The sequence below is a fragment of the Chrysoperla carnea genome, chromosome 2, assembly GCF_905475395.1.
Source record: "Chrysoperla carnea chromosome 2, inChrCarn1.1, whole genome shotgun sequence".
In the NCBI taxonomy this organism is placed as follows: domain Eukaryota; kingdom Metazoa; phylum Arthropoda; class Insecta; order Neuroptera; family Chrysopidae; genus Chrysoperla; species Chrysoperla carnea.
In genome coordinates this window covers 50,438,937-50,462,001 of record NC_058338.1, presented here as the reverse complement: position 1 = coordinate 50,462,001, position 23,065 = coordinate 50,438,937, and the positions used below count along the sequence as shown (strand labels likewise).

Below are 23,065 nucleotides of genomic sequence, written 5' to 3'. Positions count from 1 at the left end.
AGAGAAAGCTTTGGGAAATAGAAATTTTAAATAAGAGCCAGGTGGATCTTCCGTTAAGAATTGACTGAAAACTTCCGGGACAAACCGTTAAGAATTGAGAGAAAAACTTCCAACAAAGCGATAAATTTCAGGTATTAAAAAAAAATTTTCACATGCCTTGGGTAGGGTCTGGTACGATAATTGAGGTCCATACGAATAACTTTCCAGCATAAAAAATAGTTATAAGAAATCTAAAAATCTGATTGATATGAAAATTTCCTATAATGATATTGATGCTAATACGCTTCGATCAACGCCTCAACGAAGTCAATATCATTTTTTGTTCACGCGATATCGACCAGAAAAATTTTTAAAAAAAATCAAGCGACTCGACCGAATATTATGAAATTCTTTTCGGATCATATTGCCGTTAAGATCCTCATTGATCATACTGCCTTCGATCGACACCTCAATGAAAAGTTTTTTGTTCGCGCGATATCGATCAAGGAAAAACATGACCACGACCGACGAACATACACACACACACACACACATACACCTACTTCTCTATATTGGTTTTAATGCCTTGTTCTAACCATGAAACGTTAAGATATGTTGAAAATTTCGATTTCAAAACTCGAACCCATTGTAATAACTTCCTATTCTGGGAAGGTAATCATACTGGCATCAGACCCTGGTTTTTTGCTGTTCCCTACCATATCTTAAAAACAAACATAATTCAGTTTACACAAAGTCCTAGTTGCTTGCTAACTTGCTTATTGTAGCGGCTTGGTTCTCGTTATTTTAAATCAGAATTAAAAGATCGAACGACTTAAATTAAACTGTGTGCTTTAAAAACGTATGTACTAAGAAACTCAAGTATGGATACAACATGATATTTTCATCCTGATCAAAAGTCCACATAGACGGAGTCCTCTAAAACGATTCGTTTCAGAATTGCAGCCCTTTATGAAGGTTTGGCTGTAATATTCATTAGGTAAATAAAACTTAAATGCAAACGGATTTAACTAAATAAATATTTAAACATTTCTCTTCAATTTAAAATAATTATATATTTATTTTTAAATAAGTCTTTGTATGTATGTATGTATGTATGTATGTATATTTGCATGTATGTGAATTTTATTGTACTAATTTATTATCACTTTTATCAAGTGTTTTAACATTTAAATATGTAAATTTTAATATAAATAAACTAATATTTAGTTAATTGATAAATGTAATGTTACAGTTTGTTATGTTGATACATCAAACAATTGCTCTACAACCTACCGTGTTTGTTTGCATTTCCGGAAAAGTGATAGATACTATTTATTATAGCTATTTTCACTTGAACTTATAGTTAAAATTTTTCTAAAATAACGTTAAAAACGTAGAACTTTCTATAGTAAATACAAACATTAATTTTAAAAAAAATTTAACAAACCCGACTGCGTTAAAGTGTTTGTTTCCCTACAGTATTGTAAAAAAGTTTTGGTTTATTGCACGGTACATACATTTAAATCAAATACATGCTTTGTAGTCAAATAATGTGTTATTTTTAGCTTTAAAATACCACACAACTACAAAAATATTTAATATATTATGTGCAAACGCTGCTTATAAATTTGATAATATAGATATCGCTCTTCAATCATTAATACTCTAACTATAGTCGCCTCAAATGATGGATCTTCGATGAACTCACAATTAAAATAAAGTTTTGTATTTATATCATCGACAACCTTATATTTTTATGGTATTATTATAAATTAAAAGATTTTCTAAGTATTTTAGTTTTTTATCACACTCTCTAAATTTTTTGATATAGAAATATCCAATTGAAAAGGATAACCTATATAATTCATCATTTTTGCAGCCAACTTTATATAATATTAAAAATCTCCATGACCTAGGAATTTTTTGTGATTTTTGGAAACTTTGTTAATCAAATATGTTTTTATAAAGTTTAATTGAAATCCCAAGTATTATTCAATCCTCGATATCTTCTTAAATCAAAACTGAAAAGAAAAAACAAGTCCAGTAGTTTGCATAGCGACTTAACAGTCAGGGTCCATTATTGGGAAAATTTCAGCCGGTCTAGGTTTTAATGGACCCGGGCTATTAAGTCACTATGCAAACTACTGGATTTGTTTTTTTCTTTTTAGTTTTTATTTAACGCAGTCGGTTCTTTTCAGTTTTTATTTTCATTTGCATATTTATAGAATTAACTTTGACCATAATTTATGTTTCAATCTGGCTTCAAATAAACAGTATTTGTGTATTTCTTGACTGATATATAAGTAAGATATTAATATTATTTTTTATACCATGTACATGAAATATATCAAGGTATAAGTTTAGTCCCAAGTTTGTAACACCTAAAAATATTGATACCACGAACAAAATGTTGGTATGGGTGTTCATAAAATCACCTAATTGGTCCATTTCGAGTTGTCTGTCTGTCTGTCTGTCATCAACGAAAAACTGAAAAACGAAAAAGATATCAAGCTGAAATTTTTATAGCATGCTCAGGTCGTAACGTGTGAAGTCGAGTTCGTAAATGAGCAACATAGGCCAACTGAGTCTTGGGTCTGTACGGCCCATCTTGTAAACCATTAGAGATAGAACAAAATTAATAACTTTTGTTTGAAACATATTTTTGTAAACATCACTGTTTACTCACGAGGGTGCAAATTAGATGCAAATTTTATAGTATGTATTATCTGGGAATATCCGTTATGAATGTATGGCAATATAAAAGTGGATATCTTTGGTATTTCAATAACTAACTCAGTCAGTTGTTTGTTTTCACTTGTTTCAAGCTAAATTGGAGAAAATAAATTTGAATTTAATAATAACCAATGAATAAATCAAATTTTTTGAAAAATATTGATCTGCTCTGTAAAAACCATTTTACTTCGAAAGTGAAGTATCGTAACCTTCGAAATGATTGTTAATAATTTTATGTTTAACTTTTTCCATTTTAACTGTATACCCGTTTTGAAATAATAAAAAAAAACCAAACAAAAAACAATTCTCTTGTACGAAAATGAAAATACTTTCACTCACACACTCATATATATAAAGGACTACATTGGATTTACGTTTTATACCCCTAGCTTCACTGAAATAACTTAGGCATAAAATTGAACTTCAAATATTTATCCTTTGATAAAAAATTTTATATAAAATGAATAAAAAAATCAGATCGACAAGGTAATTTTTACACTAAATACATTCAAATAATTCTATTGTGAACCATAAAAAAAACTCAACGAACCCTTTTTAATAGAATTACCTAACTTTCTTTTCTATGTCGTTGGAAAAAATATACATTTCGAGAGAATAATTCTGTTAAAAAAAAGTTTTTAGGCACACAATTTTTTTTGCTGTTACGATGTAGATTACAGTGAACAATCAAATTGAGAAATATAAGTAAGATACATTTTTGTGAATCCTTCTACCAAGTAACTTGTCTCAACTAAACTTATATCACCTGAAAATAATTTGATTTACATATGGTTTTTTTAAATTAATTTTTTTATTTTCTATAGAAAGTTCTGCGTTTTTAACGTAATTTTAGAAAAATTTCAAGTTCAAGTGAAAATAGGTATAATAAATAGTACCTACCACTTTTCCGAAAATGCAAACAAACACGGTAGAGCTATTGTTTCATGTATCAACAGAACAAACTCGAAAAACAATCGAGCAGCGATCGGGTAAGCGTTGATAAGTTTTAAATTTAATTGGTTTTCAAATTTCCACACTTTAATTAAAATTTTGGTACAATTATATTTAATTGTAAAAGCTACAACTTTAAAAGCCAAAAGTTGCTAAATCAGCCATTGGCTACCTCACATTTCACGCTTCATAATTAGCAGGTTTAACTGGACTTACTCTATTACAAAAATGCTGTACGATCGTGATATTCCAATTCTGAAATCTTTATTTCTCAATAATTAAACGTATTTGGATTATTAACTTATCAAAGGAAATTAATAAGAATCTTACAATCTTATAGGTATTATTTAAAACAATTTTGAATTGCATTAAATTCCTTTTTAATTAAATAATAAGTTATGAGTCTTAACAAATAAAAATTACATGTCTATACAAGTTACTTATTACTTTGTTGTTTTGTATATATTATATTTTATTCTTATGTGATATTCTTATTATATTCTCCATGTAATATCTCCAAATAAAAAACTATCTTTAAGTAGATTCAATAAGAATATTGTTTCAGCTACTTTGACATTGTACAGGTAAATGTGGCTACTTCTTTTAAAAACGCCCCATTGACTAGCTTTTCTGAAAACCCTGTACATAAAATGTATTCGATACGTTTAAATCCTACGAACTGTGGGATAAAGATATCAAATATAAATATATTCCTATTATTTACATGTTATTGTAAGTTGAACATAGAAAAATTCAGCTAAGCACTAAATGTATGTATTACTAATGTATTATACAGTACAACCTTCATACTTAAAGTTTAAGGAAAACATCAACAATCTTTATTTAAATGGTTTAAGATAAAGGGATGTAAAATGCTGATAATTTTCTTTGGTGAGACACAAAAATGATGTTTGTCTTCACACCTTCGCTCTATTAAATTTTTAGTTATTTGCCAAATTAGAAAAATTATCAAAAGCTTGAAATTTAGCTGGTTTTTTGCACATGGATTTTCCCATGGTAGCTAACATATATTAAACTCTCAATAGTATGATCGTTAAATGAAGGAATTTTGAACCAGTCTTAATTTTACAGGTAGATTCAATTAACCAGATGACGAATTATAAAATTTTAAATATCGATATTTAAAAAATTCTTGTTTAGATTTTAAGAAAATGTTTTCTGAGACAGAATGAAAATTTAAATAAACATTTTTAAATTAAAAATTTGTTGTTTTATTAAATACATTCAACTTAAAATATAACAAACGGTAGAATCTGGTTGAGAACATCATAAAGTATGACAATCAAAGTATCAAAGATTAGACATTTACCTGCGTAAGAACATACCGTATTAACTCCTTCTATCGTGAGTTTTCACTAGATAGATTCATAAAATGTGGTATTTTTTGAGAAATAAAAATGACATTAAAAAAAAATTATAGATTATTCAAAATAAAAATGCGTCTCGACATTTGAGCAGGCGTATACATTATCTATCTCTGACTACTTACAGAAAAAAAAATTTTTTTTTGGGCAGTCGGATAAATGTCGACCTTTATTTGTAATTTTAAACAAACTCATTAAAATGTACTATCTTATAATATCACTTACTGCCAACGTAATTATCAACAGATGAAATGAAAGAAGTTTTAGTATTTGCGAGGTCTTTCTTAGAAGATCGAAGTTCTACTGTATAATATATTTTATAGTATTATTATTATTACTAAAGATTTAAATCTCACTTTTTTTTAACTCGCACGTATATGAGAAAGTAATACAAAAAACAAACTTGGAAACATTCACATAATGTATATCATATTATTTATTATAATTTTATATCCAAATTTATGTGTCTAAACGTATTATGCAAAATAAAAAGAAACAAGCTACCTAGAATCTGACTATTAGGGATCATTTCAATAGCTTTCGAAAGAAATGAATCAACAATGAAATAGTAGGTATTAAGTTGAAATGTCCGTGAACCCTATTTTTTACAGAATAAAATAAAATTTTGATTAGTTTAGATTAGTCGCCAAGATTAAATAGGTGAAATATAGAAATAATGGTCGGAAAAATACGTGTGATAGCACTTCAGCACATAAAAAATTGCAAAAGTTATAAATAATTAAAGATGAAAAAAAAGGTATTTCGTTTTGCGCCAATATTTCATAAAATAGTTAAGAAATTTTAATAGTTTAAGGAATCTAAGGGAGATCAATTTCAGCGAATGACATCCTTGTAGATAGGTTATAGATTAATAATAGAAAATTTGATTTCTATTTTATACATCTCTGTATTATCTATAGAACATTCAAATCATAAAATGCCTTTGCAAATATTCACAAAACTTGCTTTATATTTTGAAATCTTTGTAATATTCGAAGTAGCAATATTATCATAGCACTTTGGAATGTTTTAAAAAATCGTACAGCAGGAAATGGTTGAATTTCTTATCTATGGCACCAGTTACCTATTAGTGTAACCCATGAAACAATTATAAATATCGGTTGCTCGGACTATTCAAATTTCGGTAAATATTACACACTTACAGCATAAAATAATAATTATAGACAAATTTTCTACACCTTTCATCAAATTTCGTCCATTCCCATCCGCGTTTGTTTGATAAGACACTAATTTTCTGCTAACCTAGTTGGATCGATTCCTCATTGGTGAAATTTTTTCTCTTTGAAGCTTCATCATCTCGAAAATGAAATCTAACCTTGTATATATATCGTCAAAAAATTTTTGATTACATTTTTCAGGATGATGTCAAAAACTTTATATCAGAATGTTAATAATAATAACATCAAAGGAATTATGATATCATAATATATAAATATTATAAAAGATACAAACATGCAGACATTTTTTGTGCATGTCAAGTGAATTTTTAATATTCTTTATAAAAACCTTCACTTTTTTAAGCTAATCATATTTGATTTTCAAAAAGAAATATTTCTAACTTTTTTTTTGCAAAAAATAAGAATTTTTGTATATTTTAAAGCATTCAAAGAAATATAATGATTTATTTTTTAGGTTATCTTTATTTTACTGAAATCAAATATTCAAAGCACAATGGAGTTGCTATGTTCTAAGAAAATACTCTTTATGGAACAGAACTATCCACATTAATACAGCAAACTTTGTGCACTTAGATAATTTCATACGGTAAGAACAAGTCAATAAAAGTAACTACACCGATCTGTTAACAAATCAAAGTTCGTATCAGAAGAAAGATAATTAAATTACATAAATAATGATATTTGTTTGCCTGCAAGAAACCGTTCCAGGAAAAAATTTAAGTAAAAATAAAAATAAAACATTTCTCGATAAACAAACTATCATAGACGTGTTAATAAATTTTTACTCTTGATACCGTATCTTATGGTGGGTCCACACGATGCAGACTATTGTTTGTACAGACTGAAAGTCTGAGTATCAATGTTCATGTAAATATGATGACGACATGTATGTGCAGAATTATCATTAGTATGGGAATACTTCCAACTTCTGTGCTCAGACTTTTTTAACTCAGACTTTACCATCATACCGACTTTGCACTGATTTGTTGCGCAGACAAAATTATATAAAAGTCTATGGGAAGTTGGTATCGTGTGGACTCACCATTAGACTAAGATTTTTAACAGAAAATAAAGAAAAGTTGATTGATATAACTAAAATGGGTTTTATAACTATGAATTTTTATTTTAATACTAAACAAATTTTTTCATGTTTACACACAGTTACACCCATAAACTTAGTTTATTAATTTGCGTGATACTAAGGATAAATCAGTATCATATTCCGTGTTAATTAATTTTTTTATTTTCAATCTCTGCATTATTATACAATTTGTTTTAAGTTAAATAATACTATAAAAAAGGGCGTAGATACATTTACTTTTAATTTGCCAGTTAGAAATTAGGTTACTTTGCTAACATACATCCATCGTTAGTTAATACAACCGATCTCAGATTCGAGAAATATTCCGTTCCCACACAAGTTCAATTGGGAATGAAATATTCAAAATTCAGCCGTCCTCCTTTCAGATAGGATCGAATTTTTTCTATAAGAGCGTGTCTGCGAATCAGTAAAGAAATAAAATTTCTTGATATGCGCACAGGTTCCTTCTGAAATCATATTAAAATGTAAAATAGTTTTTAATATAAAAATATTCTTTTTCCACCAAGAAAATATGGTTTTACTTAAAATGGTTATACATTTAAACATTTCCAACACTTTTATTTATTATTATACCATGTATATATGAAATATACATAGTATATTAAATTTAGTCCCAACTTTGTAACGCTTAAAGTCCCAACTTATTGATGGTACGAAAAAAATTTTGGTACAGATGTTCATAGAATCACCTAATTAGTCCATTTCCAATTGTCTGTCTGTCTGTCTGTCTGTCTGTCTGTCGTCTGTCCGTCTGTCATCACGATTACTCAAAAACGAAAAGAGATATCAAGGTAAAATTTTTATGGCGTGCTGAGAACGTAAAAAGTGAGGTCAAGTTCGTAAATGAGCAACATAAGTCAATTAGGTCTTGTAAACCGTTAGAGATAGAACAAAAGTTTAAATGTTTAAATGTTCCTTATAAAAAAATAAACAACTTTTGTTTGAAACATTTTTTCGTAAACATCACTGTTTACCAGTGAGAGCGCAAATTATGCGCAAATTGTATAGTATGTATGTTATGGCTGTATCAGTTATATATGTGTGACATGTATGTATGTGTTATGTGACAGAGTAATAAACACTGCCTATACATGGTGTTTCAACAATTAACTCAGTCAATTGTTTGTTTTCACTTGTTAACTTATATTCATATAACATAAGAGAAAATATTCATTAGGTTTCTTTGAAAATGCAATTGGAAAAAAAGTTTTTTGTGGAGATGTTTTCAAAGGTTGCATCTTTTATTTGAATAGTTTTATTTTTCTTGTATCTCATAGTCATGTTATGAAATGAAAAAGTTTTAATTGGAATACTGAAAACTTGCTCCGTTATAATGTAAAGTGAATCAAGTGGCTTTTACTACGACATGAAACGCATTATTTTGATTAACCGTTGAGTTTCTGATCATTAAAATTGGTCTAAGATTTAGTTTATGGAAAACATCTTCTAAATTCTTTCCAGTGGGTGAAATGTATTGATATTATGATTAATTAAAGAGAATTTGGGATGAAATTGCAGCCATTAAAGGACTAAAATATAAAAAGTACATTTGCCGATATTGTCTAATGGTTAAACTTTCACTCAGACCCCCTTATTTTTAATTTTGAGGGAAAATTAGAAAAATTGACAACCTCACTTGACAAAGAAGTTCCAAATCCACGTCATTCTCAAACACAATTCCACAGTCTCCGCTGTTTTCGAAATACTAAAAATGACGGGGATCAGAGACCATATTGACTTAATACTGGTTTTTATCAGTTTACTGATTTCAAATCCTTCAATTTTACTTATATTCCAATATAACCAGTTTTTGAATTTTCCTAATAATACTGGAGAAATTTAAATTTATTATTACAACATTGAAATTATATATAATTTATTCACAATTTCCGTACGATGTTTGCCCAATGCAAGAACTCTATCTGATATTGTATCGGTAATTTGGCATATTGTCTAGTATTTGACATTCAAAAACGAATGTTTACTGTCCATCGTATATCAAATCTTAGATTTTCAATTTAATTTGAAAATTTTAAAGCTCTACCACAACTAAGCCTTACCAAAATTTGGATAACATTTTTTGCTATTAGCTGACAAATGATTAGAAACCAAATAGCTTTAGTGCGGTTGTCAAAGCCGTAATTGTGCTGAAGTAATAGACTTTAAACTGGTGACAGAAACATATTCCACATTTTTTAGCATCTGGCCCAGTGGGCACTAAAAAATATTTCAATGCCGACAATAAAGAGGGCAGTTTTGCGAGTAGCTTGCGTGAATAACAAAAGGAAGAATTTATTTGCTGTCAATGTTCATCAACTTTTACCTTATGCTTATAGTTTTTTTGAACCTATCAATATAAATACCATACCAAAAGAGAGAAAGGATAATATCCGCTTATATAATTGCAATAAATTGACAGAATACTTCCAAAATACTTCTAGAAAAGTGACTTTTTTAATATGCTATCTTTGTCGAAACCTCCGAAATTTTTTCTGTTTTTATTCAACACTTATACATATATGGTTCCTAACCTCTTTGAAGAAACAGAGCACCTTAACGTGTTATCATTACATAACACATTGAAAACAACGACTTTTGTCTCTAAGTAAATAAATTCATTCTCTAAGTGCAAAGTATCTATTTCCAATGATCTTATCGTTTATTACGAACTTTATATGTGAACAATATCATATATTGTTAAAACTTACAAGCTACAACGATTACAAACTCAATTACGAGTAATTTTCATTCTTTTATGAAAATAACAATTTTCATGAAAACATATTCTATAGTTATTATATTAGGGATTATCATCTTATCATCTTATAACAACTGGTTCGCGTATATAAAACTTACTATAACTAAATCACCCACAATGGTTTGACCTTTTGAGAAAGTTTTACAAATAACAATATAAACGACAAGAGAGCTTTTATGTTTCAAAATTGATTAAATTAATATTTATAAGGTCTTAATTGGTATCATTTATCTACAAAATAGTATTATGATTGTATTTATTAGCCATTATTAAAGCCTTACAGAGTACAGAATCCATCAGAGATTTTCATTCTGAAAAAAAATTGATTTCCATTTTTATATTTTTCATACTTTCTGAAGTCCAATATCTAGTATCTTTAGTTTAAATAATTTTTTACCCGATAAAATCTTTGATTACTTTCTCAAATCTTGGTATTCTAATAGGGGATAATCCTGTTGTCGAATTGGCCATATTACCCATAAAAATGTAAAACTAGACTGGATACCATGACAAAATTTGAAAGTGAAAATTGATTAAAAAACGAAGTAGTTAAGCAATCAAAGATTGCATTTAAAGGTTATCCACCTCCTTTTAGCAAAACAAAGTTTTATATATAATCTCTATAGCGATATCTACTTATGACGTCACTAGTGAGTATCTTTCTCTTTGTTTAATTAGGAATTTTAAACGTTCATATCTTACATACTACTAAATAATTTTAAAACCAACTTCACTTTTCGGAGCGTCCAGTGAGAATTTTTCACCTGATGTGATAAAAAAAATTTAGTCCGATCCCCTATTGCGCGATTTATAAAACAAAGATAGTGAATGCCAAGAATAATGTGTAAAAGTGGCCCAGAGATGAAGTTTCCTTGACAAAGATAGTCAAATATGATTTTGGTCTTTCTTTTGCTTTTCACTGGCTTCCGCCTTATAGAATTGGTAAAACTAATGATTAAAAAAGTAATCACTTTATTAAGGTATAATCCATTGGTAATCCTGAGTGGGAAAAAACATTAGCTAGCTTCTTTTCATTTATCTACATACTGAAGCATGCAGTAAAGATAAAATGAAAATATGAGCGATATAAACAATAACAAAAACTTTTTGAAAGATTCATGGTACATCGTCTGGAACTCTTCTATAATTAACAAAAATAACAAGGGGACGGTTTTTTACAAATTTAAGTAATTAATACATTTATTTTCTCAAAATTACTTTTATCTTTAACTTTTTAATATCCAAAATTTCAGAAAAAAGAATTTACACTCGTACTGAAAGGTCATAGATATCGGCCATTATTTTGACTGTCTAATAACAAATATCTCGGTTTTTGAAATACCGCAGATTGAATAAAAACTATGATAGTCTCCATTGTTGTGTATTGCATCCATCCCTTCATATTTCAGTTTCACCTATATTGACAAAAAGTGTCCTTCCAAACTTGTATTAGACCGAAATAAGTATATTTTCCACAGGGAAAAAACCTAAAAATTTGCAATATATCAAGCAAGACAGAAAGCTCACCATTTGTAAATATTGGTGAGCTCAAACAGCAGACTTGATTTTTTCTAAATTTCTGTAAAATCAACTTCTTTTAAATGTAACATCAAGTAAAAACTTTAAAGTGTTAGAACCTTGCGTTTTGTTTCTTTAAAGAGCTGAAAATTAAAAAAAAAATTTCATAACCAGCCCAAGGCTTAAAACTTGGTAGAGATACCTTTATTTCTGTATTTTATTATTTTTATAATTTTTTATTAATTTATTTTTCTTTTTGTTTGTTTGCCACCCGCAATGTATACATTTTGTTAGAGTTAGTGTTTATATTTCCATTTCTTATGCATATCAATTTAAATTTTTACGATTCTAACTTAGTAGCTTCCTCATAAAATGTTAATTATTTTATTTTTTTCCAATGAAATATGAAATTTGGATCGTAAAACATAACATGCAGATAAAGTTATATGTTTGTTTAATTTAAATTAATACTGTTTATAATAAACTATTTATACTGTTTTTGTCGTCACAAAACTGAGACTAATGATAAACGCAGATTTTTACTATTATGGACTATCATTTGTGAAGTATGTAATAAAATAGTTCAAGGATCATTTCAGTAGATTCAAAAATCAAAATTTAAATAGTAAAAAAGATGATTTAATGTCCATTCTATAGACAAATTTTGAACTTATTCCCATATAATTAATTATTGAATTATATATTATGTTATGTCAGTGAATAATTATTATAGTTTTGATTTAAATTATTATACAAGATGATTTTTCAAATGTTTCTGCTCTCGTATTTTAAAAACTAGTATGGAACTAGGTAATTTTGTTGCAAAGTTTTTCGCCTGCCGCAAAAAAAAACAATTTTTATTTGAAAAATTTGTATCGTAGGTCTGAATTTTTGACATCTGGTAGCAAGTGGTAACAGATTCTTTTTTTTTTTTTATCGAAAAACTAATGTCAGAAAAATTTTTTTTTTACAATATTCTTGTAAAAGTTACTTCTTTAAAGACTTAGAAAATAGAAAAACGTAAACCCAGGTGCCAAAAATTGAAGATAAAGGAAAAAATTTTGCAAACAAACATTTTTTTCCATTCAAAGAACAAAAATTCACTACAAAAAATATGTAGGTATCCAGTACCATTTAAAATTTTAGGCCACTAAATTCGATCTAAAACTACTATTTTCATTCCCTCTAAAAACTATAAATATAAGGGTGGATACATTTTAAAAATCATTTTGTATAGAGACCATTGTTTCAAAATATTGATAGGATTAAGATATTAATTTGAAGTGATTGTATACTGTCATTAAACAAAGCATCATCCATAAAGCTTTTAAAGGCTAGTTCACTATATTATTTCACTATAGTTCACCAAGTTCACTATATTATTTCTTGCATAAACCTTCATATAGCTTATATTATGAAAATAAGTAAATTCTGTTTAGTAGTGAAGTGAAGGCATCCAGGTACCTTGTCACTTTTTATGGGGATATGTTTTTTATGGGGATGTGTTACTTTCTTCAAAATATTTTGAATGGGTTGATGGAGTCAAAACATAGAAAAACATATGGTTTACAAAAAGATAAGAGCTCTAAGGAAACCACAGCTATTTACAATGCGTAAAATATACTTTTTCTTTTAATTGAAAATGCAAAAGGAATCCAGGTGCCTCGTCACTCACATGAGGGTTAAAGAGCATCCGAGGGACTTTGAGGTCGCTAATCACAGTTAAATTTTTTTTTCGACATCTTAAGGTGATTGTTAACCTACAGTATTGTAAAAAAGTTTTGGTTTATTGAACGGTACATGCATATAAACCAAATACATGCTTTGTAGTCAAGTAATGAGTTTCAGCCAACTTTGAACGATAAAATAATAATAAAAAGACCAATGACCTAGAAATTTTTTGTGATTTTTGGAAACTTTGTTAATCAAAAAATGTATTTATAGTTTTATTGAAATCCCTAGTATTAATTAATCCTTGCATATTATCTTTTTTAGCCCTTGTAAATCGATCTTGTTTAACCTGAGTTTTTTCGATTTTCCGTTACTTCTTTAACAACTCGGATTCAAAATGAATATCTATATACTATATTAGTTATTTAATTATGTCGATTATCAAATCATGCTCTTCAACTTTGTAAGCTAAATTCTACAATGCATATTGATAAAATAAAAAATACCGTAAAATATTCAATATAAATACTTAATCCGGTTATATTCGCTAGTCGAATAAAATCCATCAACTTTATAAGCAAATACCTAAGTTAATATATTAAAGTTAATGAATAACCTCAAACTACTTTGAAAATAAATCCTTAATATTTTAAGTCTACTTTATAGCTCATTCAATTACGAATAATAATTTTATCAAGGATGTATGAGCACAAATTTAAAAAATATTCTTTTTAAATTTTGATGGTGAATTATGTTATAACTTGACGATATAAGACTAAAAGTACGAAAAAATTTTTAATATCTGCCGTAATTTTTAAAAGATCGAAAAATTTTCTTTAGTTATTTTCTTTCAATATTTCGAACATCAAGAAAGATTTCGAAAAACTTCTTAATAATATAAAAAATATGATAAAAAAGATAAAAATAATTTCAACCATAATACTACCCTGCTCGTACATTCCTTATATAGACGGAGACATTTGGTTTTTTTTCTTTTCTATGTCATTGCTAATATGTTTTCTTTCTATTAAAAAGTTTTTTTTTATTTGTTTTAATTCGTTATAAGTGAAAATTATCAAAAACTTTCAAAATAAGTCGTCTTTTGATATTTCTCCATAAGAACAATGTATTTTATATCGATTTTCAATGATTTTTTCTTAAAATTTGCATGGAAATCTAAGTTAAAATTTTAGCCACACATTCTTTGAGTAAAAGTCTACCAATAAAAAAATTTGAGTAGTTAAATCAAATATTGTTGTCATGCTCATATATCCTTAAATGTAGGTATAAGGTAGCTACAGTGACTATTGTTTATCATCGTTAAGAATCGTTTTTAAACATCTTCATAATAATCAATGCAGCAAGGAAGCAAACCGAAGTAACATTATTCATTATATGCTAGTAGATCTTCAGAGTCGTTCGTTATCGCTATAATACATGTATTATGATTTTCCTCTTGACTAACATCCTAAGAAGAAGATAATGAATTATTCACAAACGTCAAACATCACAATACAGTTAGTAGTAAATCCAAGTTTAAATTCATATTGGTGTCCAATAAGTTTCAAAAATGGTGAACCTGATCCCTTGACATTATTTTGAAAATCAATATTTTGAGCCACTAGCATGGCCAAGCATTCAGGTGAGTCCTTTGTGAACTGAAAATATATTAACATGTCAGTACTCGCGTTATGCATTTTGCTCACGCTCGTTTTAAAACATAAATGACTTCTATTTTTCAAATGGTATATTAGTGGGATAGATCTACCGGATTTGGATTATCAATCGTGGGAGACGGCTAATTTCTTTTAAATAGATTTCTTTCGTTGTAAAATACAGAGAAAAGCAGTTTTTCCAGTTCTGGAACGATTCGCACTATCTTCTGTACGCGGTTTTGGGAATATTCTACATTGTTTTCTTTGGTGACATTTTCTTGAAAGTGTCAGCTTCTTTTCGACCTAGCTTGCTATCGAACCCTGAACATATATAACCTCAAAATCTCAAAAAAATCGCAGTAACCTCATACTTTCAACTTTCTCTGATAACTTTTCTCTGAAAAATGAAGGAATTGAGTTGAAATTTTTGAAAAAGAACTTATGATCATAACAAAATGTGATAAATTTTAGCCCGACACATACCCTCAATTTTGGGAAAATGAATTTTTCTGGAAAATTTCAACAGCTCGTACAGCTCAGGCAAATCATCGGATTTTAACTTTTTTTTTTAATTGCAGGTTTTTTTGCACGACCAACGGTTTTTTTTAGAGATTATGATTTACAAAGAATATTTAACGCGCTAAATATTTAACGCATGTGCAAAACGAGAGAGCAAATTTCTCATCACATGACTAAAGATTACCAAACGGTTGAGTGCTGGCTGGTTATGATACGCCTTAAAAGTGGAGTTGTTTATCAAAGAACATTTCATCCACACAGTTCCAAGATATTTCTATAAAAATTTCATCAAGATCGGTTTGGTCGATTTGACGTGAAAGTCGAACAAAGAGTTAATTCCGATTAATAATATAAGTAAGGATTAAGATTCAAGATTTCAAAAGCCTAGATCTATTTTGGAAACACTTGTGTTGGTATTTGGTATATTATTCATATAGCTCATAAGATAGGTTATATAATGTGTCCCGGATAGATAGGTAACTATACTTGTAAATTTTCTTATTTTATATTTTATGAAAAAAAGTCATTCTTTATAAAAAATTTTGCTTATTATGAAAATTATGCAGGCATATGTAAAACTTCTAAATATTGTACAGGGTAGCCAAAAAATTGAAATCACTTTTTTTCGTTTTGGTAAACTACCCTTCCATTTTATAAGTTGACAAAATGTTATTCAGAAAAGTTGCTCGCAATTAACAATTATGACTGTTAACTATGAATTTATTTTCTCGGATAAACATTCACTAAGAATGGAATTGTCAAAGTTGGAAAGATCTTCTTGAAATTCAGTCATGAACTTGAATCTTGAGTCTGATAATTGTTAATGTGTCAACTTATAAAAAGGATGAGTAGTTTACAAAAAAAAAAAAAAAAATAGTGATACCAAATTTTTGGCTACCCTAAGTTTTAAATATTCCTTCATACTTTTCAGAATAAGCAAAATTTTTTTATAAAGAATGACTTTTTTTCTTAAAATGCAAAATAAGAAAATTTACAAGTATAGTTACCTCTATCCGGGGACACACCGTATATCTTGTATTTGTAATGTTAAACTATACATAACAGTACATAAGTTTGTGGTTTGTTACTTGTTGAATATCAAATATTTACTGTACCTATAGAGATATTATGTACTGTATTTACTGTATAATAAGAATGTTTCTTAGAATAATCATAATGTATTGTTGTTTAATAGAAAACAATGTTCAACTATTTTAGTACAATAGAAACTTATTATTGCATTAAAAGGAAACATTTTTAAGCCGTCTTAAATAAAGCCACGAAACGGAACCCACCTGCTACGATTCCGCTGTCTGGAGCGGACTGCATCTCATAACCCGCAATAGCTAAGACTAAGGAAATATATAAAGACCAGATAATTTAATCATCAAGCGGTTGCGCCGCCACGAGTGTGTCCAACATACTAACTGACCGTCAAATAAAGTACTTCCATACTAACTCCCATCATAATAAATATATTAGTTAATAAATAATTAGAGACTAAAAAAGTTAATATTAGATTGATAAACGTATATTCTAATATTCGAATATATATAATACATAATAACAATAATATATTCGAATTTCTGCGTCAAAAAATTAAAGAGCTCCATTGTTTAGTTGATTAAACACAATATATAAACGAAATACCTGATAATTGTGAATTAATAGAAATTAAACAATACGGACTGTATTATCATTGTGGTTGGGCAGTATTTGTTTCGTCCTCTGATTGCGAAGTATGTGAAAGAGCAATTAATTTTCCAGTATTGCTTTATCAAATGCAAGCTCTGACAGCACATATATATTCAGGAAGTATTCAGGAATGTTGTTAAACATTCACGTTCTTGAATGCCACTTAATACGCGATTAAGTTTTGGAGAAATTCATTTCCTTAGGCTTCACATTCTTGCTAAAGAACGGTGTAACCAGTGAACCAAAATCTGATTGTTGTAATAAATTTTTAAAAAAATCGTCATTATATAACAAAAACTATACTTAATATGTAGAATAGTAAAATTTTCAAAATTTAAGAAACCCCGACAAATGTTTCGATTTCGAAACTCTAAGCTCGCACTTAAAACATATTTATGAAAACTCATATATCTATGAATACCAATGAATGCCATAGATAAAACATATCTATGAATACCAATAAATTAACTTTTTCCTCAGAGCCTTCTCCAAATAGAACCGATTTTGAGGACCATCGACTATTTTTAAGTTATTCCGGGTACGGAACCCTAAACTCGCACTTGAAGCATAACTAAAAACAACAATCCAAAAAATTCTCTTTCAATTGAAACAAAAAAAAAAAAAAAAAACATAGAAATAGGTTCATCCGTTTAGTTGCTACCATGTCACACACAGCCAGACAGACACACATAGCGGTCAAACTAATAACACCCCTTCTTTAGGTTTCAAAAATACCATCATCACGATCATGATGAACGAAAAAGCTTATTACCAAAATGATTCCAATATTATTACACCTAGCTCGAGACCTAGATTTTCTACACAATAAATTTTTCCAGCCGACATCCATGGTAACAATCATAAAAAAAAACTTTCTTCTAAATCATGCTTTTGTCAATAAAAATTATTCCAAAGTGAAATACAACAAAAAACACTAAAATCAGTTCCAAATTTTCTAAATTTATATACCTACCATAAAATTAAATTACAATTATAAATTATTCCAATATCAATCGCCTTAAAAAAAATGAATGCAATTGACACAGATTTGTTTGAAGAATTGCACGTTAAATATGAAAATTTAAAATCATTATGCAAGGAATGTTTTTTTCAATCAAATGACAAGCAAAGTACTGATGCTGATAATACTGACAACGATATTAACAATTGTGGCCAAGTCAATAAAATCCAAATGTCTGAATTGGATGACAATTTTAAGGTTGTTTTAAAGACAATAGAAGATGTAATTCAAGAAATTACACCAGAACATCCTCAATATATTCGATTAATCGCAATGAATGCATCTGTTTTATTTGAACAAGCGAAAACTTTAGTATCTGATGATAAGGAAGCCATGGCGAAAGATTTATTAAACAAAGCAATCAGATTATTATCGAATTATGCTCGAAATACAACAATTTCATTTCTATATTTACGAATTTTAAATCATTATGCATGTTTGTTGTGGAAAAGAGAAGAGTTTGAAAAAGTTTCTGCACTATTAGAAAACGCTGAGAATATTTATAACGATATTAAATCATCTTCGGTAAAAGTATTTAATTCAGATGATATATTTGTTCCCGATGAAATAACCAATTTGCAGGATGATAGGGAAAATAAATTGGAGAAATTAGTAACCAACAATTTTCAAATGTTAAGTTGGGCTTATAATCGATTAAACGTCCATGATAAGTTTACAAAATATCAACATTTAGTCTTACAACGTCTGCTTGAAATGCGTGATGATAATGCGTTAATGTGGGCAACAAAAACTGGGCGCTTAGCAACTTATTATATTGATAAAAATAACTTCCAACAAGCACGTTATTATTTAGCAGCAGCTACGCTTGTGTTAGAGGAATATGAAGGTAATTGAGTAGCATTCGATTTTTTCAAGAAACTTATTTGGAAAGGCATTGAAAATTCAGAATTGTTCCCACTCTTCAATTTTTGCAGAAAAAAAGTGCCCGAGGATTAAAGAAGCGAAAAATATACTGCGACTCTGAGAAGCGGGGAAAATTTCTTTCGCTTGAGCAAAATCAGGAAAAACCCAATAAAAGCATTTTTTATGTAGATTTCTACTCCGTTAGCATAATTAATTAAAAATTAGGAATTTTTATTTTATTTACTAATGAATAAATGGGTTCAAGTTAAGTAAATTAAAAATAGGTTGTTAATAACTTTCTCAATTTTCTAGCTGAGCGCAAGCTATGAGAATAATCGCAAAGTCTCAATTTTTTGCTTCTTCAATTATTTTGATTATTGAAAAATTTAGGAGGGAAAATTTGTTTCTTTTATTCAAAATATACCTCTCTACCATAAAATAAAGAATATGCATTATTTGTTTTACTTTTATTTTGCATTAATAAAAATTCAGTACCTGGATGACCTAGCTTTGTAGAAAAAACAACGTTTTCTAAAAATGAAATGTAGCTAGATCGATTTTTCGCTCCTGAAAATGAAAGTATGCAAGGGATACTTAAAAAAATTGCTCGTTTAAATATATAACATTGGTATAATAGCAGAGAAAAATTATTTTTCGTATAGTTAGAAAAATTTTCTTTGTATCCCTTTCTAGCAAAACAAAATTTAGCATGAAATAATTATTATGGTAGCATATGGCAGCAAGTGCAATAGTTTCTGTCGGATCTCTCTGTCTAATTAGTAGTTTAAAATGCTTATATAATCCGTATTTCTGGGCTAATTTGAATTTCAATTTTTGTCATCTCCTTTTGCGGTATTTTAATCATATTTAGTTAAGAAATGCGAAAAAAACACTTCATACACATTCTCTATTAAAATACTAAATGATAAAATTTTTTTTGAAACTATTAACTTTATTAAAATTCCAAAATTTTGCTTAATTAGGTGACTTAAAAAAAATTCAAATGAATGATGCGGTTATGATAAAATGGCAAGAATTTCATCAACATTATGCGGAAATTGGAAAATGTTGGACTAAATATGGCATATGTTTATTTAACGAATCGAAAAATCAAATGGCTAAAGTTTTATATGGCGATAATAATAAACCATTGGTTAATTTATGGAACATACCGTTTTCATTTGTACAAAAACATAGTAAACCAGAATATATTGAAACTAAAAATGAAGACAATCCGACACGAAGTGAATTCAAATCAGAAAAAGAAGGAGGTGATGTACAGGAAACAAAAGATCCCTTATTTAAGTTTCCTTCATTGCAAGTAAGTGAAATAGAAAATCAAGTCACATGCAAATTTGTCCAAAAAACTGACGAAGCACGTGCATTGTTCATGTTCACGCATACGTGGCTAAAACGTTCCAAAAGTCACTACACAATTAAAGAGCATCCTTTAGAGTATATAAATGGTATTTTTGATTTAAGTGAACTATATCGATTTGTGGCATTATTCGAGAGTGATATTGAAAGTCAATATAGTGTACAAAAACGTCGTGCCGACGCCTTAGAATCATTAAGTTCTGTGCTTCGAGAATATCGCCCTCAATGTTACATTCCTGTGAGTATTGAGCTGTTTCGTGAGCTTGCTGAAGTACAAATGGAAATGATGGGCTTAAATTTAAGAAGATTAAGTGCAATTCAGGATAATTCTTTACGTGCCGATGCTACGACGAATCGTGAATGCATGCTACATAAAATGAGGGCTATGGCAGATATGCATGCACGATTGGATCAATTTAGTGAGCTGTCGATGTGTGAAGTACACGGATCAGATATGTTTGGAGCTCGTGATGATTTTGATGATTCCACATCGTCATCAAAAATCATTCCTAGTGATTGTGAAATAACTATTGATGTTGATGATGATGAAGAAGAATCTGATGAGGCCACAGAGGAAGGTAGTACTGACAGTGATAATGTGGTGGTGACATGTATTAAGGAACAAGAAGCAACATCATTGAGGGAGTTGGCTGAAACCTCTGTGTAATTATTTGAGTAAAAAAAAAACATTTCCGTTAATCTGTGTGTTCAGTTAAATTTAAATCATATCTATTGCTTAATTTAATTTTCTCTTGTTCATTTAATGTTTTTTTTCCTGTATTTATTAATTTTTTTTAACAATAAATTATTTATACTTCAATATAAAATGAAATATGTAAATGCACTTTAAATTCGAAAGTGTCCGATGGCAACTAAAAAAGAGGCGATGATATTCAAATGGCTGACTAGATTTTTTTGAAACATAGCTAAGAATACAAATAACTTTTAAAAAAGTCGACTCATCTATTTAAGAGCTACGATGCCAACGCCTTGTTTAAGTTTTTAATTTTCTATTATTTGATGGCAAATGAATTTATCAAAATATCACAGAAATAAATACTTATTTCTCCACACACTTGTATAACTAGCTTGATACCCGCTCGCTTAGCTGGGTTTAAATGTATAGATTGGAAGAGTCCTCCACGTTATAGCCTGCACTTCTCTTATTTTCACTTATCCCCCTTGCATAACACTCGAAATAATGGTAGGGATTGTTTGACACAGATAAAATATATGTAGTTTTTTAAATGTAAAATAGTTATAATTCATTAAGTTTAGCGCAGTAAAATGTTTTTGCGTGAAAGCGTAACAAACACACAAATAAACAAATAAATACCCTTACTTTTAGATTTATAATATTTAGGAATTTGAGTTACCGATTGGCAACACAAATATTCAGATATGCTAATTACTCTACTTCCATATTCAAAAGTGTCCAATCATTTTTGATACCCTGTAAATAGAAATTCCTGTAAAGAAATTCTGTAAGGATGTAGTGGCCTAATTCATTATATTACACTCTCTTATTCACACATTCTATTCGTCTGGTCTATTAAACAACTTGTTTGTGGGTTTGTTATCTCATAGTAAACTTTTACAAACTAAATGAAAACATACAGAATAGTTTTATTTTTTGTTTTTATTCTAGGATTACTTAAAGTTTGAAAACAGAATGTAGTTTTCTCATTTAAAATACATTGTTGTTATTTTTAGTAAATTATTATTCGTACACGTGTATACGACCAACCGTGTGACCGTGATGTATATAAATAAAAAGTTTGAAATAAGAGAATATTAATGAATTTTATGGAAATAGTAATTTTAATGTAGTTTATACTCTGTAGATAAGGTATCCCATTAGCACAGTTTTCAATCAATAAAATAGATAACAAGTGACATTGGAAAAGTCACTATAATATCAGTGGTCTATCGACTTACCAGACCATTAACATAGCGGGCTACCTTTTATGAGAATTCGTTCATAACATAGTATAATTAGGCAAGGTATGCTTTTGTGCAGGTAAGAGTAGGATGGGGATATTATCTCACTCGCGGTTTTCTCTCTCGCGCGGTTCCCAGCCACCGCCATATTGATTATTTGCTTAAGTTCGAGCTGTCAAGCTGGTCAATGTTTTGTTTACATATTTGCAATGTGGAATTGTCTCAAAAAAAATTAAAAAAACCTGAGGCGAAAAAAATTAATTAATTATTAATTATTGTTCACACAAACGTATCCGCATGTTTTATACAACATTTGAATCAGGAAGCGGGAACAAGCTAAGATGGCATCGGCCGTGCGGGAAATGAACCAAAACTCGCCCTCCATCGAACATACCTTGTCTAATTGATAGTTCTACTATGGTTCATATCTATATTTGAACAGTTTTTTGGTATAAATAACTATGATTTGCTGGTTCCCAATTTTAGACTGTTAATATAGTTCCACCAAGCATTTGTTTATCGCTTGGCAAAATAATTTTCCCAATAATTTCAAATATAAAAATTTCTCAAAAGTTTAATGAGTTGAGTTGATGGTGATTAGACAGGGGTCAGATTACCGTGGTTCTACTGTTTTGGTTTTCCATAAAAAAAAGTCAGGTAAAAAATAATCGTTTAATTGATTTTCTACAACTTTACT

At 28.8% G+C, this 23,065-nt stretch overlaps 2 protein-coding genes across 2 annotated transcripts in view; one reads left to right on the top strand and one right to left on the bottom strand.

The window, feature by feature from the left end:
• Positions 1-23,065, bottom strand: part of LOC123291714 — a 293,121-nt gene that overhangs the window by 157,360 nt on the left and 112,696 nt on the right. The gene's annotated exons all lie outside the window — the stretch shown is intronic.
• Positions 18,192-21,114, top strand: LOC123291713 (KIF-binding protein). The gene is made up of 2 exons (XM_044872105.1): positions 18,192-19,033; positions 20,034-21,114. The coding sequence occupies exons 1-2, from the start codon at positions 18,193-18,195 to the stop codon at positions 21,092-21,094; spliced, it is 1,902 nt and encodes a 633-aa protein (XP_044728040.1). The 5' UTR covers position 18,192; the 3' UTR covers positions 21,095-21,114.